Source organism: Passer montanus, unplaced genomic scaffold (genome assembly GCF_014805655.1).
Source record: "Passer montanus isolate IOZ18808 unplaced genomic scaffold, ASM1480565v1 scaffold5, whole genome shotgun sequence".
Classification (NCBI taxonomy): domain Eukaryota; kingdom Metazoa; phylum Chordata; class Aves; order Passeriformes; family Passeridae; genus Passer; species Passer montanus.
Genome location: NW_024369929.1, coordinates 15,418,414 through 15,434,158, shown reverse-complemented (window position 1 = coordinate 15,434,158; position 15,745 = coordinate 15,418,414). Strand labels below are relative to the sequence as shown.

Genomic DNA, 15,745 nt, shown 5'->3' with positions numbered 1-15,745 from the left:
TGGGTAAATGTCACCATGGCTCAGGGCTCCACAGTGGCTGTTCCCTGGTGCTCCAGAGAATCTGGGGGTGGGATTCCATTGCCAGCAGCCCCAGGCTGGGCTGTGAAGCCCCCACTTCAACCTCCGCCACCACTCCTTCCTCTGCTGCCTCTTCCCGCAGTGTGCCGGGAGTTGGGACGGCCTCTTATCTAAAAATAGGGTGGAGTGTTTTTCCCACTGTTTACTTGATTTCCTGCTGGGGCGGTGAGCCTGCCGAGGAATCCATTGAAGTGCTGGGGAGTTCACGCCGTGTAAATACAGGGGAACAAGCTGCTTTTTAGACCTTACTTTTCCATGCAGGAGCAAACAGGCAGCAGGGTACTTGCCTAGCACAGCCCCACTGTCTTAGGATGCTTGTTTTTGCTTCCCAGGGGACACCCCAGTCCCCCCACTGCCACCTCGTGTTTGCAGCACCCACTATCCCACATGCACAACTCGTAATTGCCAACTCCATCTCCTTAAATAACAAGGAAAACTGCAAGCAGATAGTTAACTGCCACCTTTAGCCCGAGCAAACAGCTGTAACCAAGTTATAAATCCTTAAAATTGAGTTTTTAATGGAAACATTAAAATAACCTTTATCTATTAGCGATAGGACTGCGCTGGGGTAATTTATCATCTTGTTTCTTGTTCCTCCAGCCACACTTTATTAGTTCCCGAGCTAACGAGGGGATATTTATCCTGGTCATTCATGGAGTGCTGTTGGGCAAACACCCAGGCCCTGCAGTGCTGTGGATGCAGGAGATGCTGTGCATCCCCCAGCCAACCCACGAGCTGCTGGGGTGAGCTGGATCAGCCCCAGCTTGGCCAGGGAGGGAGTCCCTGGTTTGAATGATGCCCAGATTCAGGTTTTATAGCAGCCAGGAGACCCTCACTGGCATTGCATAGTCTTAGAAGGACAGCAAATTAAGAAGCTGGATGTTTGGGGTCTGCTTACAGAAATCTTGATTGTTCCTTGTTTGAGAGCAAAGGGAAGGAATGGATTTTTCCAATCTGAAGGAGCTGCAATATGTGGTGAACTCTTGTTCTGCCAGGAAATGCTGTCAGGTGTTAGCTGTGCATTCTTGTAGTGTCAATCATGTGCCTGTTCATGTCCTCATGTGACCGTGCTGTCTCCAAACCCACTTTCCCCCAGTGCAGCCCTGCCAGGGCATCAGGGGATGTGGGTTTGGAGCAGGTCTGAGCCTTTCTTGTGTCCTGTGGGTGTGACGCTCGGGGCGAGGGATGAAAGGGAGATCTGGGCTCCCAGTGTTCTGATCCCAATCAAAATCATTGCTCCATCTCCAGATGCTTGGCCAATTGTGTCAGGTTTTATTCCTCTGATTAGTGATTTGGGAAAGCTTGGGTTGCATGCAGTGGGACCCATCCTTGGAGGTGTTTTGACTTTGGTGTGAGTGAACTGGACGGTCGCTGTCTGTGCCGAGCGTGTGGGCTGGGATGCTGCCTCCTTGGAGATCCAGGAAACCCTGGAAAGTGGGATGGGAGATGCCAGCAGCAGGCTTGGTGGGCTGGCAAGCTGGGTCGAGCTCTCTGTGATGCGGAGCAGGGCAGTAATTCCCTTGGCAATTGCACTTTTTCTTGCAGAGCTCCAGACAGCTCTATTAATCTTTGCTAGGGAAATACCCACCCAGTTTTGCTGGGAGGCAGCCCAGATAATGAAAACTTTCATAAAGTAAGGAAAGAGCCTGACTTAGACTGTCTATCCAGAGGCAGGGTCAGCTCAGAAAGCCTCTGCCCCAGGAGGGGGGCGAGACAGGTAATAAACCTTCCCGCTCCCCCCGGCGCCTAAAGCCCACAATAAATCCCGGTGAATTCCTCCAGTGCAAAACTGCTTTATTATTATTAGTGTCGTTATTATTATTTTTTGTGGAGGAAGCTGCCACAGAGCAGTGGGAGGGAGGTAAACACCAGATCTGCCCGGGCGAGCGCCGGAATCTCTCGGTGGCAGGAGCAGCCGCGGGGAGGACGGGGCTGCTCCGCCGCTTCCCGCGCCTGCCAAGCCCGGCAGCGCTCATCCTCCCCGAGAGCCCTGCCTTGTGGGGCACGGAAGAGAACCAGCCACTTCATTTCCTGCCCCTAACCCTTTTGGCTCACCAAAAATCCTCCTTTTTGGGATGTTCACCTTGCTGTGAACCCCCCCGCAGGGCTGGGTTGTTGCTGGGTGTCCCAGCAGTGGGATGGATGGAGGAGTGAATGGGGCTCATTCCCGTGGTGTTGGCTTCTTTAGGGGCCCCTTGCTGGCACCACGGCTGCTGCTGCCAGGTGGGATTTTCCCCTGGCTCTGGGGAGGTCTGGGCAGCAAGAACACCCCTCACACCCCCCAATTCCCAGTGTGGTCACAGCTGTACCCAGTGGGGATGGCTCCATCAGAGGTTCCAGCCAAGTGATGGGGGGGAGAGAAAAGGGTGGGAGTTAAAAAACAAAAGACAAGCAAAAGAAACCTTAAAGGATAGTCTAGGAGAAGGATTCTGGTGGTTAGGTTGGTTCATTATGGGCTTTGTGGGCTTGAGAGGTTTGGGGTCTGGGGATTCCCTGACAGTTCCTTCTGGTGGGCCATCCCTAAAAGCACCATGCTGTGCTTCAGGGATTTTGAGTACCGAAGATGTTTTCCCCCATGGAAAATGCCAAAATCCTGTTGCTGGAGGCTCCCCCATCCTTTTGGGGAGTCACTGCCTGTAAACTGGGACTGACTACTGATACAGGGGGCTGAGTGCTGGGCAGGGTGAGACCCATCCTTCCACCCTAACCAAACACCCAAAAATCAGACTTACCCCTAAACAAACACCCAAAAACCAGATTTACCCCTAACCAAACACCCAAAAACCAGACTTACCCCTAACCAAACACCCCAAAACCAGACTTATCCCTCCTTCCCATGCTGAGATGACTCTCATCCTGGGCAAACACCTTCTCTAACCCTCCTCTATCCCCTCTGTGCCTGCAGGGTCGCAGGGGACTGGGGTCCATTTTCGTCTGGGCGTCGGGGAACGGCGGCAGAGAGGGTGACTACTGCTCCTGTGATGGCTACACCAACAGCATCTACACCATCTCCATCAGCAGCACCACCGAGAATGGCTACAAGCCCTGGTACCTGGAGGAATGTGCCTCCACCCTCGCCACCACCTACAGCAGTGGGGCGTTTTATGAGAGGAAAATTGTGAGTTTTGCCCCAGCATTGAGTGGGGCAGCATTCCCTGGGTGTTTTCTGCATGGCTGGGCTGGGTGATGGCTCAGCTGTAAGAGCTAGGCTTTGTCCTTACCCTGCAGTGGGTTTTGCTCTGGTTTTTGCTCAGGGATGTCGTGTTTTCCCTGCTAAATGGTGAAAGGGCTGGAGGTTTGCAAAAATACCCATGTAAATATTTACCTGTTCCCCAAGATGCTTGCACACTGTATCTTGGTTGGTTTTTTGTTTGTTTGTTTTTTTAATGTGAATTTTGAGGATTTTTAGCCTGAGAGAGGAAAAAAGGGGGAAGATTGAGGCATTTAACAAGGGCGTGGCAGCCCCAAACTGGGAGATGAGATTTTCTGCAGCCAAGGAGCTTCCTGAAGGTGTGTGCACATGTGGATCAGTGCAGTTTTCCCTGCCACCCAGGCTGTATTTCCCCTGTCCCAAGAGCTGCTGTGGCCTGGTCACATCGTGGCTGATCATTAAGGAAAATGTTTAATATGGCCCAGCTCAACATGCACTCTTGGATGTGTACTCACACCACTCCATCTACATAATCCTCCAGCTGATCCACACCCAAATGGATTTTTTCCCCTTTCAAATAGTTTTTGCACCTTTGAGCAAAGGAAAATGTGAGCACAGGGTATTTTCTCATGCACCAAATTATCTGCAACCCATTTTTGGGGCTCTGTGCCCTCTGATGGCTTTGGAGTCGTGGCAGGGGTTGGATACCAGCAGGCTCATCTCCCCTCTGGCAGCATCCCAAGCAAATTGGAGGTGCTGGGTGGGGTAGTGCCCATGCTGGGAGCGTTTTGGGGGCTGCAGCTCCTGTCTCACAGGTCACCACGGACCTCCGGCACCGCTGCACCGACGGCCACACCGGCACCTCCGTGTCCGCCCCGATGGTCGCGGGCATCATCGCCTTGGCTTTGGAGGCAAAGTAAGTGCAACCTGCTCAGGAGAAATGTTCCCTCACTTAGCACCTGGTGAGCAAAACCTGAAAGAAACAAGGTGGTTTTGTTTCTTCTGGAGTGACCGAAATGGCACAGAGTTGTTTTAAATCGCTCCTTTCTGGCAGTGTTGTTGTTTGGAATCTGATCTTCCCACAGGTGTTTTATTGATCTAATTCTTCACGTGTTGCCAACACTGTTGAAAAGTTTGGAGTTGGTGACATCAGTCAGGCTTTTCAGTAGGTGCAGTGGAACCACTGACAGCCAGCTCCAATGGGAATTTTATAAATACTTCCCAGGAAAAAAAGTCAGAAAACATCACAGACATTGGGAAATGTCAGCAGAAGTGATGGTTTTCAGCAAGTGTTGCATTTCTGGGGAAAAAGGACTACTTTTTCATTATGTCAAAAACTCACAGAACCTGATTTTCAGTAACACACCCCTGGTTCAAACAAGCTGCTCTTTTCCTCTTGTCCTCATCCCAGTCCCATCCTGGTTCCATCATGGTCCCCCAGCCCAGGAAGAGCCTTGGGCATCCCTGTGTTGCTTCATGGAGTGTCTTCTCATGAGCTTATTATTATTTTTATGGAGTGGAAATAAAATAAAGGCTGGGAATAAGAATAAGCCTCAGGGCAGTGCTGCGCTCTCATCCAGGGATGGTGATTGTGGCTCCATTCCTCCTCGTCTGGTTTAATCCCAACACCCAGGTCGGGTGAGAGCATTTCCGGAGATGCAGTTTTCATTACAAATATATTAAAAGCTTTAGATGTAATTTCTGAATAGTTTAGCTGAGGCATAAACCGCAACATTAACTACCAGAGCTTGGTGCTCAGGCATTCCATTATGACAAGAGAGAATAAATTGAATTTCTTTCTTTAAATGTTGCTCGAGAGCAATATAAATCCCAGCTCGAGATGCTGAACAACTGACTGTAAGTAAAGTGAGGAAAATTCTCCAGCAATATCCCTGAGCTGGGGTCATGAGGGGGCTCAGAAGCACAGAGCACTCAGTGTCCAGCACCTCTGAACACACAAACCCAGCCTGGGGAGGTAGAGGCGATTTGGGTTTAATTTTTCTGTTTAATGAACAACCCAGGTTTTATTTCCAGCAATTTTTTGCTGTTATTTCTCTAAAGGGAAGGTTTGCTCAGCACTGTGTATTAGTGAGCTGCTGAGCCCACCATCCTGCCTCAGCTTTGCTCTCTGCCTCCTTCAGAAAAATGGGGAAAACCTTCCTAATTTGCTTCATTTCTACCCTAAAGCCTGAGAGCTAAATGGCCTTATCCAGGAGTAAATCCTGCAATTCCCATGGGCATGTGGGGCATACCACTCTGCTCAGGCTCCTCAAGTGGTGGCAGGGTGTCAGCATTTAAATCATCAATTCTTGCTTTTTTTCAAGCAGGAAAAAGGAGAGAGGGGTGGCTGGTGTGGTTTTTGTTTTTTTTTTAACTCAGTGGGGTACCTGCTGCTGCTGGGAGGACTGGGAACAGCAGAGCCACCCCATGAGCCACGTGTCTTTGCAGCCCCCTGCTCACCTGGAGGGATGTGCAGCATCTGCTGGTCAAAACCTCGCGGCCAGGGCACCTACGAGCGCCCGACTGGAAAACCAACGGAGCCGGGCATAAAGGTGAGAGAGCATGGGGATGGCAGGGCAAGAACGGCCAGCCGAGGGAAAATAAAGGTCTCCTGAGCTTCACTTATGGGGACAATTCACTGTGGGTGGCCACTACCAGGTTCATTCCTACCTTCAGGCTGTTAAGTGGAGGGAGGAGAGGGCAGTAATTCATGGGGTGAGATGTTGGAACTCTTGCTTGGTGGAGATTTGGAAAACTTGTTTGGTGGAGACTCTCTTGAGCTGCAGAGTTTCTTGCTGCCTTCCTTGGGCTGCTCCCAGCAATGGGTTTTCCATGGTGCCCATGTGGATTTGGGATGTAACTCGGCCAGAGTGATGAGCTCCATGTGCTGAAACACCTCACACCCCAACAGGGTGAACTCCACCTTCCCTGATGCTTGGGGGATGCTCCGCCAAGCACTGAGGAGGAGCTCCTGATCCCTGCTGGGAAGGCTGAGGGTTTCTGAGTCTTCTCTCTTTCCAGTTAGCCATCTATATGGCTTTGGGCTGGTGGATGCTGACGCTATTGTGGTGGAAGCCAAGAAGTGGAGAATGGTTCCTCCCCAGCACGTCTGCGTGGGAAGCCTGGACAGGGTGCCCAAGTGAGTGTTGTGGGGTCTGTGCCCATGGCTCAGTGAAGTGCAGGTCCTATCAGAGCTCTCCAGGGCCAGCTTTGACAGTGGGTGGGGTTTTTTCCCTGCTTTTGCAAGATTTTGCTTCCCAGATGAGTGATCAGCAGGGAATTTTTGAGGGCAGACAGTGTGAGACCAAACCCACCTTGCCTGCTGGGTCCTTCATGAGCAGTGACGTGTTAGTCTTTCCACCCTTATACTGAACACTTTGTCTTGATGGAAGACACCAAAAACTGGTGATTTGTTGCAAAGATTACCAAATTTCCAGTGTCTTGGTTCTCTTTGAATTTGGCTTCAGGTTCATTCCAGCTCAGGTTCACATCTCATCCTTGGTAGGTCAGTCCCCTCCTAGGTGAAGAGTGGGATCAGGGATGTGACCAAGTGGACACTCCTCATTTACCAATGCCTGGCTGTAGAGCAAGACAGTTGTTAATCAGAAAAGTCTTTTAGAGACTTGCATATGCAAAACAGGAATGAGTGCAGAGCCAAGTGTGTTCATGAAGCTATTTATCTGATACAGACACTAATTACAGCCCAAAGAGGAGTGCTGCACTCGTAATTATAATAAAGCAGCGCCCTTGCAGCCCATAAGGCATAGATCTTCGAAGCACTTCAAACTCATCTGGTTACCATCCAGCAATTCAGCAAATTCCCCTGCTAGGACACTGGGAATTGCAGTGGCAGATAAGATAATTTTTGCTGTGAAGCAGCAGGAGACCAGGGTTTCATCTAACAGGGCGTCCATGCCTGGGGGCTAGGGGCACTCTGTCCCCACCCTGACGCCGTGCCCTGTCCCTGGCAGGTACATCCGAGCTGACCACGTGCTGAGGGCCAGCACGCTGAGCAGCGCCTGCGCCGAGCAGCGGGAGCAGCACGTGCTGTACCTGGAGCACGTCGTGGTGCGGCTCAGCATCGCCCACCCGCGCCGGGGGGACCTCCAGATCAGCCTCATCTCCCCAGCCGGGACACGGTCACAGCTCCTGGCCAGGAGGTGAGAGCAGCCGGAGCCAGGGTGTGTCTGGGCTGGGCAGCACCCTCCTTTAGGGGGTTGCTGTAAGTTTTCTTGGGTTTTGGGGGGAAGGTGGGAAGCATGCGCAGGTTTTAGCTGCAGGGGAGGTTTGTGCAAGGGTGTGTGTGTGTGCAGGGAACCCCAAAATCCTCTATTTAGGATTTTAACCCATCTACCTTTTCTGATAAAATACAACATTCAAAATCACATTCCTTGGTGTGTGGCATTACCATTGCAGGGTGTTTGACCACTCCAATGAAGGCTTCAAGGGCTGGGAGTTCATGACTGTGCACTGCTGGGGGGAGCGGGCGGCGGGGGAGTGGACCCTGGAGATCCATGACACGCCGTCCCAAGTGCGCAACCCCGCCGTGCAAGGTAAGGATCCCCCAGTGCCCACCAGGCCCTCCTGCTCCCAAATCCCTTTCTAGGCTGCTTCGCTTGGCTGTAAATTTTGCCGTGAATTTTATGGTCTTCAGCAAAACTGTATTGCCCAGATTTTCAAAAATGGGAATGGAATGTTAGCTCTGAACGCAGGAGGCTGCTGGTCTGGCTGAGCTGGGGGCTGGTTTTCTCACAGCAGCAGCAGCAGTAGCAGTAAACTGGCTGCACCCGAGAGCCAGGTTTCCAAAATTAAACTGTAATGAGTCAATACGAGGAAACCCAAGAGCTGTAATTGTTGTTTGTTTGTTTTGCTTTGCTGCTGGGACATCTGGCATGTGGGTTGGTTGTGCAACGGCGCAAGGGGACCATGCCCCTCGGGCTGCAGACGCAGGGACATCCTCCCTGGACTGCCACCATGCTGGTGGGGGGTGGCTGGGCTCAGGCTGGCCCCCTGCATGTCCCCAACCCTGCTGTGTACCCCCTGCCCAGCTTGGCCGCCTGCTGCCTGACCCCTTCCCAGCACAGGAGCCGTGTGGGCAGGATCCGGCCCCGCCTCGCTGGCTGGGGGCAGCGGGACATGAAGCATCCTGCCTGGGGCTGGCGTGTGTTGTGGGGGTGTTAAATCCACACAGTCATTGATAGGAAGCCAGAAGTATATTAAAAATTTCTCCCACGCTACTTTCTGGCGGGAGGTGCACATGGAGGTGCGTTGCACAGAAAGTGTTTCTGTTTGCTGCCTTCACCCCAAATCTTTTGAACTCAAAGAGCAGCAGCAAAGCGCCCACAGAGCTGCTTTTGCCCCGGTATTCACAGTTTGTGGATGGTGTTTCTGAGCCCCTCACGGGCATCAGGGTTTGGCAAAACAAAATGAAAATGAGTGCATTAAGTCATCCCCTCAAAAAGTCTGAACTGGATTTGAAGTAGAGAGGGCACAGCAGGAGGAAAAAAGGAAAGATGCTCCCAGCTCTTAGCAGAAATTAGTATTAAATGTTAATTTAATACCACTAAATTGGTTAATTTAATATAAATTAAATACTATGAGTGTCATGTTGCTGGTACTGCTGCACCCCACATCAGCCCTGTGCAGCCTGGGCTTTCCTCATGGAGGATATTTTAGATTTAAAACAAATTCAATTCTTTTGGCAAAGGCACTTCCCCAGCTGATGCTGCCGGAGCTCGGCCCTTTGCAGGCTCCAGACCAGCACTGCTCTGTGCAGCAGGTGTGTCCTCATGCCTTTGGGAGAGCCAAGGGATTTGGGTATTGCAAATTTTAAGCCCTTCCTGGTAACACAGGGATTAGGAGTTAAAGCCGAGCACGGTGCAGGCATGAAGTGACTCGCATTGATGGGGAATTGGAATAAAAGCAGCATTGGAAAGAAGCAGCAGCATTTTTGGACTCTCTCCCCTAAGCCATGTGGCTTGTGGAGGGTCTTGGTGTGGATGTAAGGCCTTGGGGGGGTCTCACCAGGTGCACTAGAGTGTTTTGGGGGATGCCAAGCTCAGACTTCTGTTGTGTCAGGCAAAGAGAGGGCTGGACCAACAGCAGCAAGAAATAATCCAGTGTGTGCCGGGTGGCTTTTGTCAGACAGAAATAATCCTCTGTTGTGGAGCTTTTAAAATTACTGGTTCTCTCCAGTGTTGGACTCGGAGACTGTGGTGATGCTGCAGTTCTTCAGATGAGTTATGGAATTAAAAATCCCTTGTAAGTGGCTTAAACAGCTGCATTTGTGTGGGCTGGAAGCTCAGGGGCTCATGAACATTTCTGGGTATTCACTGTTTCCTTCGGCATTGCTGTGCCAGCAGTGACACCCTGATGGTCCAGCCCACCCTCCTGCTTCCCCCAAAACCGGGTCCCCCAGAGATGGGGGAGACAGGGAGCGGGGTGGGTGATGTTGTGTCTGCCCCACAGGGAAGCTGAAGGAGTGGAGCCTCATCTTCTACGGGACGGGCGAGCACCCCTACACTGCCCTGAGCGGGCCCCAGTCCCGGGGCAGGTCACTGGAAGCGCCAACCTCGGAGATGGAGCCGTCGAGAGCTGCCTTCCTGCAGAGCCAGGTGGAGGTGGCAGAGGAGGAGGAGGAGTATTCAGGTAAGAGCTGCCTGAGCTGCCACGGTGTTCCCCCCAGAGTACCCAGGAAAATGAAAACCCTGATAAAAACTGGGCCTGATCCTGCCTGGGGCTGAGGCGGGCTGGGAGGAGCAGGGCCTGTGGCCAGCACGGGGCAGCAGGATGGTGAAATTAGAAGGTAGAAAAATGCCCCGTCCCAGCCACAAATTGGTGGTGCAGCTGTCTGAGGGGTAAAAAAAGCTCCTCTGCCCACCTTCCCTCCTCCAGCACAGGCAGGGGCGGGTGTCTCTGCTGCTCTCTGAGGAGCAGGTCCCTCTTTCAAAGCTGCTCCTGCACCAGTGCTCAGCCAGAGGATGGGATTCATTCTGGGAAGGATGAGCTGCAGGAAAAACAAGCACCCAAAGCCACGCAGCTCCATAGAATAGATAGGATAAAATTTAAAATATATAGGATAGAGAATAAGAAGGGGAAGGGTCCAGGTGTCCAGGGAGGGTGTGCTCAGGGCATCCTGGCAGTGATGTCTGGAGGGTGCTCAGCTTCTCCCACACTGAGCTGGTCTCTCCCTCCTCAGGTCCGTGCCACCCTGAGTGTGGTGACCAGGGCTGTGATGGCCCCAATGCTGACCAGTGCTTGAACTGCATCCACTACAGCCTGGGCAGTGTGAAAACTGGCAGGTGAGTGGTGGTGGGGTGTCCCCATGGGGTCTCCAGGTGACAGCAGCTCCTTTCCTCAGGTCTCACAGCTTGGTGTGGGTGATAGATGTTTGCATAGCAAAAGAAGTGTATGAGAAATTAAATGGGTGGAGGAGGAGATGTGAGGATCTATGTCCTGAATTAGGGTGCAGTGGGGTAGAGAACATGGAGCTGGAGAGTCCTGGAGGATCTTGACCACATAATCATGTTGGGGGAAGAATCTTTGACTTCACAGGCTGAGGTCACCCACACCCAAGGGACAGCCAGCTGAACTGTCAGGAACTGGGGTTTCCACTCCTCAGCCTCTTGGGATGGCACAGGGAAACTTTACCTACAGCTGGGACAAGAGATTCCCTATCTCCATATTAAAGGTGTGACTTCCAAGACATTGTAAATCAAAGAATAAGAAGTAAATGAGCTCCAGTTGCTGCCAGGGCTGGGGGGCACCCCAAACACAACGAGCAAGGGGACAGGGGCGGGTGCCTGGGCGGGAGGTGACCGCTGCTGGCACCAAAGCCCAGTGCCACCATTTCCCTCCCCAGGATGTGTGTGAGCTCGTGCCCCGCGGGGTTTTTCGGTGACAACGGCGCCCGGCGGTGCCGGCGGTGCCACAAGGGCTGCGAGCGCTGCGTCGGGAGGGGACCCAGCCAGTGCACAGCCTGCAAGAGGAACCTCTACCACCACCCCGAGATGGGCACCTGCCTGCTGCTCTGTCCGCCCGGGTTCTACGCCGAGGAACGTAAGGATGGTTATCACCTGCAAGTTGCAGCATGAGGACGTGCAGGGGTTGCTTCTATTTTAAGTGCTCTGGGTGGAGAACATGCCTTGATTCTTGAGTATTGGCTTTGAATTTCCTTCTTGACACACTTTGCACGGTGAAGGGAGGAGGGAAACCTCTGGGTGTTCAGAGGGTGGTGCAAAGCAGAGGTGCTCAACTTAATTAGAAGACAGTAATTAATGATCGTGGCTGCTTGCAAAGCATATTTCTTTTTAGCAAGTGGTGACAGATAAGGTCACCTGCAATGGCAGGGATCTGCTGGGGAGGGATGTGCCTTTCCACCCTGGGGAGCTGGTGCTGGGGTGCAGTGGGGCTTTGCAGCTCTGACTGCTGCTTGCAAATCACCGTCCTGATTTTATTCTCCCTGCTTTGCTTTGTTTTTTGAAAGGTCAGAAACGCTGTCTGAAATGTCATCAAAGCTGTAAAAAATGTGTCGGCGAAGCAGACAAATGTACTGCATGCAAAGAGGGATTCAGGTAAAACACCAGCACGGGAGGAGTTCATACCTGCAGCACTCATACCTGTGGTTTAAATTTGGGAAAACCGATGGGAAATTAAGAGAGTGAATTAAGTTCAAGACCAGAGATCCTGCTTCCATGGTGCTGCAGCTGTGGTGCAGTATGCTGGAGATCTGGGAATTTAAAGATGGTGATTAGCGTCTCTTTCTTAGCTGAAAACCGTGATTTAAATTTAATTTCATTTTCCCCAGCTCTTTCCAGGGTGCTGGGTAAGTGCTGTGTAGAGCTGGTACCAGCCTGAGCTGCTTCAGGCTGAGAATGCTCCCTGAATATGCAGAAACCCTTCCCTCAGATTCATCCACGCTGAAATTTTATTTGATGTACCTGTTGAATGGGGTTAGTACAGGACAGTGATTTTCCAGCGCTGCAGGGGCAGACAGGGCAGCCCTGACCCTCTGAGGGCCACTGGGTGCCACTGCTGGTGGCCCCGTGGCATCTGTGGGACACAGAGCCCAATGTCAGCACTAGGGAAAAGCTGTTTTCCATCCCAAATTGCTCATGGAAGTACAATCCCATAGCAGTCTGCAGTGTTCAGGCACTGTGAGCCAGAGCCATGTTGTAGCAGTGGGGCTCGCTCAGACAAAGAAATTCCTGCTGCCAAAAGATTATCTACTCCCTCGGAAAAGCACAAGTGGAGGCACTTGTCAGACATAATCCACACGGTGCTTGTTTTTTATTGTCCAATATCCTTTTAAGCCAGGACTTCAAATCATCCCTGCCACGAAGCAGCACCGGCCCAGCCACGGCACTGAACCAATTTCCTTTTATTCTGGGGAGCCTCGCTGGTGCAAAAGGTCTTCAGGAGAGCCTGGCTGGCTGCCCATGGGAAAAAAAAAATTTTATTTCCTACTGGATCCTTAATTAAGGAACCGGCAGCTGTCCCTTTGGTCCAGGCAGGATTTTAATTTCTCCTAAAATGCTGGCTGGCTTTCCAACACCTCCTGTGTTGCAGGCTGAGAATGCTGTGGGACACTGGGGGATGAGGAGATAGGAATGGGCTGTGTTGAGTTCCCATATCCTGTAGCTTTGGGTGCAAATGTTCTCTGCTTTCCTGGCAGCCTGGCAGGGGAGAGCTGTGTGCCAGAGTGCCAGCCTGCCATGTACCTGAGCCGGGAGCCCCGGCGGTGCGAGACCTGTCCCGCCAGCACAGGTATGTCCTTGGCCCCACAGCATCCCCTGCAAAACCCCAAACCCCTCTGCAGCAGGTGCCAATCCCCACTGCACCCACCCTGAGCCGAGGCACAGCGTGCTTGAGGGAAAGCAGTCCCAAGTCTCCAGCACGTCCCGTGAGGTATATGTTCATGCTGGAAAGGTTTTTAGGGGAGTTTTTACATTTTTATTAGAGCCATTTTTTATTTCTCGATCTCCCCGAAGCCAGGTGCTTCAGTTTAATAAGGTTGCGGGGGAGGCTGTAAAACCCTCTCAGGGTGATGGAAGGTGGCTTTGCAGCGGATAAAAATGTCAGGCAGCTGAGGTGTGTTATCCTGTGTTATCCCATGTTATGCCAGCCGCCCCACGGTGCTGGGCTAGCTTCCCCAGCTGCCTCAAATTGCTCAGCATTCCCTTTAAATCCTGCCTTTCTTGCTTCCTGCAAGTCCAATTATTTTCCATTGTTAATGTTTGTGTCTGCCCTCAAAATCATCATAGATCTGATGATAATATGATCTCTAGACAATCCGTGTTCAGTGGCATGAACCTCTTCTATCATACATGGGCAATTGCCTTAGTCTAAATCCAAAATATTTATTGATCTTGTTGGCAAGGCTAGAAGGGAATGGGCTCTTAATCCCTGAAGAAAATTATTTCCCTTCTAATTCTTATTCCAGTCAGTGTGAAGGTACTCCACCACAATTATTTTTCCAGCCTTTTCTTTCCTCCTTTTCCTGCATAACCATTTCTCAAGCTTGGTGCATGGAAGCCCTTTAATGATACCATTTCCATCACTGAGCTTTGCTGTCCAGCCACAACACACAGGCATCAGAGTGGGGCCCTCTGCTTTCCCAGCTCCTCACTGGAGCACTTTCCCCCTCCAACTCCTCCTTGGCCCTGTTCAGCATCTTCTTTTCCACCCTGGGAAAAACCAAAACTGGTGCAAGCTTGGGAGTGGTGGCTGATGGCCCCGAGGGGATTTTGATGTGCTCTTCCTCCCCGAGCCCTGGTAGGCAGCTCTTGGCTCTGCAGAGGGACAGACACTGGGTCCCAGATGGGTTTTTGGGATGGAAGCTGATTTGTTTGGGGTGGGAGCCAAGCACATGCACAGGACCCCGTGGCACAACAAGCATCTAATTCACAAGCAAGACAAAGCCAAACTGGTGCCCCCATCACATGTGGGGCTGTGGCCATGCTTGCACTGTCCCCAAAACCACCCAGGTGCCATTTTTCCCTTTTCCCTGTCCCCACAGGGCCAGGCGAGGAGGACTGCACCCCCTGCACCCCCGAGGGCCCTGCACTCCACTGGCGCTGTGTCCCCACCTGCCGTGAGGGTTTCTACCCCGCCGACAGCCACGGGCTGCCCAACAAAGTCTGCAAGAGGTACAGAACCAGCAGAGCAAAGCCAGGGCTGATGGGGAGCACTGCCAGCCACGAAAGGATCATGCTGGAAACAGCTCACAGCTTGATGGAAATTAAATCAGGGCTGAGGGAGCCAGGGCAGCTGTGGGGCTGGACCCCACACGCCCCTGGCCTGTGGATTTCAGAGCAGGGGAGCTGCACGCTTCCCCACCAGAGCCAGCCAAGGTGGCTTCGGGCTACGGTGGAAGGGGCTCAGCCTCAGCCCTGGGCTCTCTGGGGGAGGTGTGGGAGGAGCAGCAATGTTTAGATAAATATTCCAGCTCTCAATTAAACCTGCTCCGTTCGCCCCGTGGCCAGGTTGGAGGAGTGTTCCCCCCTCCCTGGCCCAGCACGGGGCTGTGTGTGGAGACAGGGAGATGCCGCGAGGCAGCAATTTGCTCCCACTCTCTCCGGAGCTCCGCGCTTTAAGTGGGGAGTGGGAGTGGATTCAGCCTCATGAAAGCAAACATGAAAGGCAAGGATTAAAGTTGACTTGGGAACACACAACGCCATCCCTGCCTGCTGGGGTTTCACTCACCTGCACTGTTTCTTCAGCAGGGAGGAACAAGGGACCAGCATCCCTTCCCAGAGATTTCAGGCACAGTCTCCACAAGCCACTGTCCCCAGGCAGGAAGCACAGTGCTGAGCTCTTTGCTCTGAGCAAATGGATGGGAGCAGCACAGGTTCCCTTTGCAGCTCTTTTTCTAGTTGGGATGGCTGGTGAGGTGCATGTCACACTGAATCTTCCCAGAAGACAAGAGCTTTTGGGATGTCACTATCTGTCACTGGGCATTGAGCTGACCTCACCAAACCCAAGGCTTTAATAACATTTCAAGCTTCAAATTTGCCATTTTCCACATCCTCTGGTTTGGTCTGGCTGTGCCAGCAGATGTATTTTGCCTGACAGCCCACTTAGGTGGCCTGGCCAGGGTGTTGGTGCTGGCTCAGGCCACAGCAAGGTCTCTGTCCCCAGGTGTGATGACCACTGCTCAGCCTGCGAGGGCTCCAGTGGAAACTGCCTCAGGTGTAAGGAAGGTTACAGCCTCCTCGGTGGCTCCTGTGTGACAAATGAAACCTGTACCAATGGTAAGTGGCAGAGCTGCTGGCACAGTAGTGCTCCCCTGGTAGCAAAAATGAGAGGTTTGGGGGATTCCCTTCACCATTTAAAGCTAAAAGTGCTGGAGCTCCTGGGCTTGCTGGGGCATGGCTGCAGCGGGCTGGGCTCCGGCTGTGGGGGGCAGGTGGCTCACCTGGCATTGCTTCTGGATATCTGCCTGTTGCTCAAACATATCCAAGCACTTGTATTTCTTATAGTTTAGTCTTGGGGCTAATTCTCCCACTCACTGCAAAG

General features: G+C 52.3%; 1 protein-coding gene across 2 annotated transcripts in view; it reads left to right on the top strand.

The window, feature by feature from the left end:
• PCSK6 (proprotein convertase subtilisin/kexin type 6) overlaps positions 1-15,745 on the top strand; it is a 33,632-nt gene that overhangs the window by 16,047 nt on the left and 1,840 nt on the right. For both annotated transcript variants that reach the window (XM_039723468.1, XM_039723467.1), the window contains 13 exons: positions 2,984-3,196; positions 4,045-4,145; positions 5,678-5,781; positions 6,251-6,368; positions 7,201-7,389; positions 7,646-7,782; positions 9,698-9,877; positions 10,428-10,530; positions 11,091-11,287; positions 11,715-11,802; positions 12,903-12,994; positions 14,247-14,376; positions 15,368-15,480. In XM_039723468.1, coding sequence (XP_039579402.1) covers positions 2,984-3,196; positions 4,045-4,145; positions 5,678-5,781; positions 6,251-6,368; positions 7,201-7,389; positions 7,646-7,782; positions 9,698-9,877; positions 10,428-10,530; positions 11,091-11,287; positions 11,715-11,802; positions 12,903-12,994; positions 14,247-14,376; positions 15,368-15,480 — 1,765 coding nt within the window. The remainder of the gene's footprint in view (positions 1-2,983; positions 3,197-4,044; positions 4,146-5,677; positions 5,782-6,250; positions 6,369-7,200; positions 7,390-7,645; positions 7,783-9,697; positions 9,878-10,427; positions 10,531-11,090; positions 11,288-11,714; positions 11,803-12,902; positions 12,995-14,246; positions 14,377-15,367; positions 15,481-15,745) is intronic.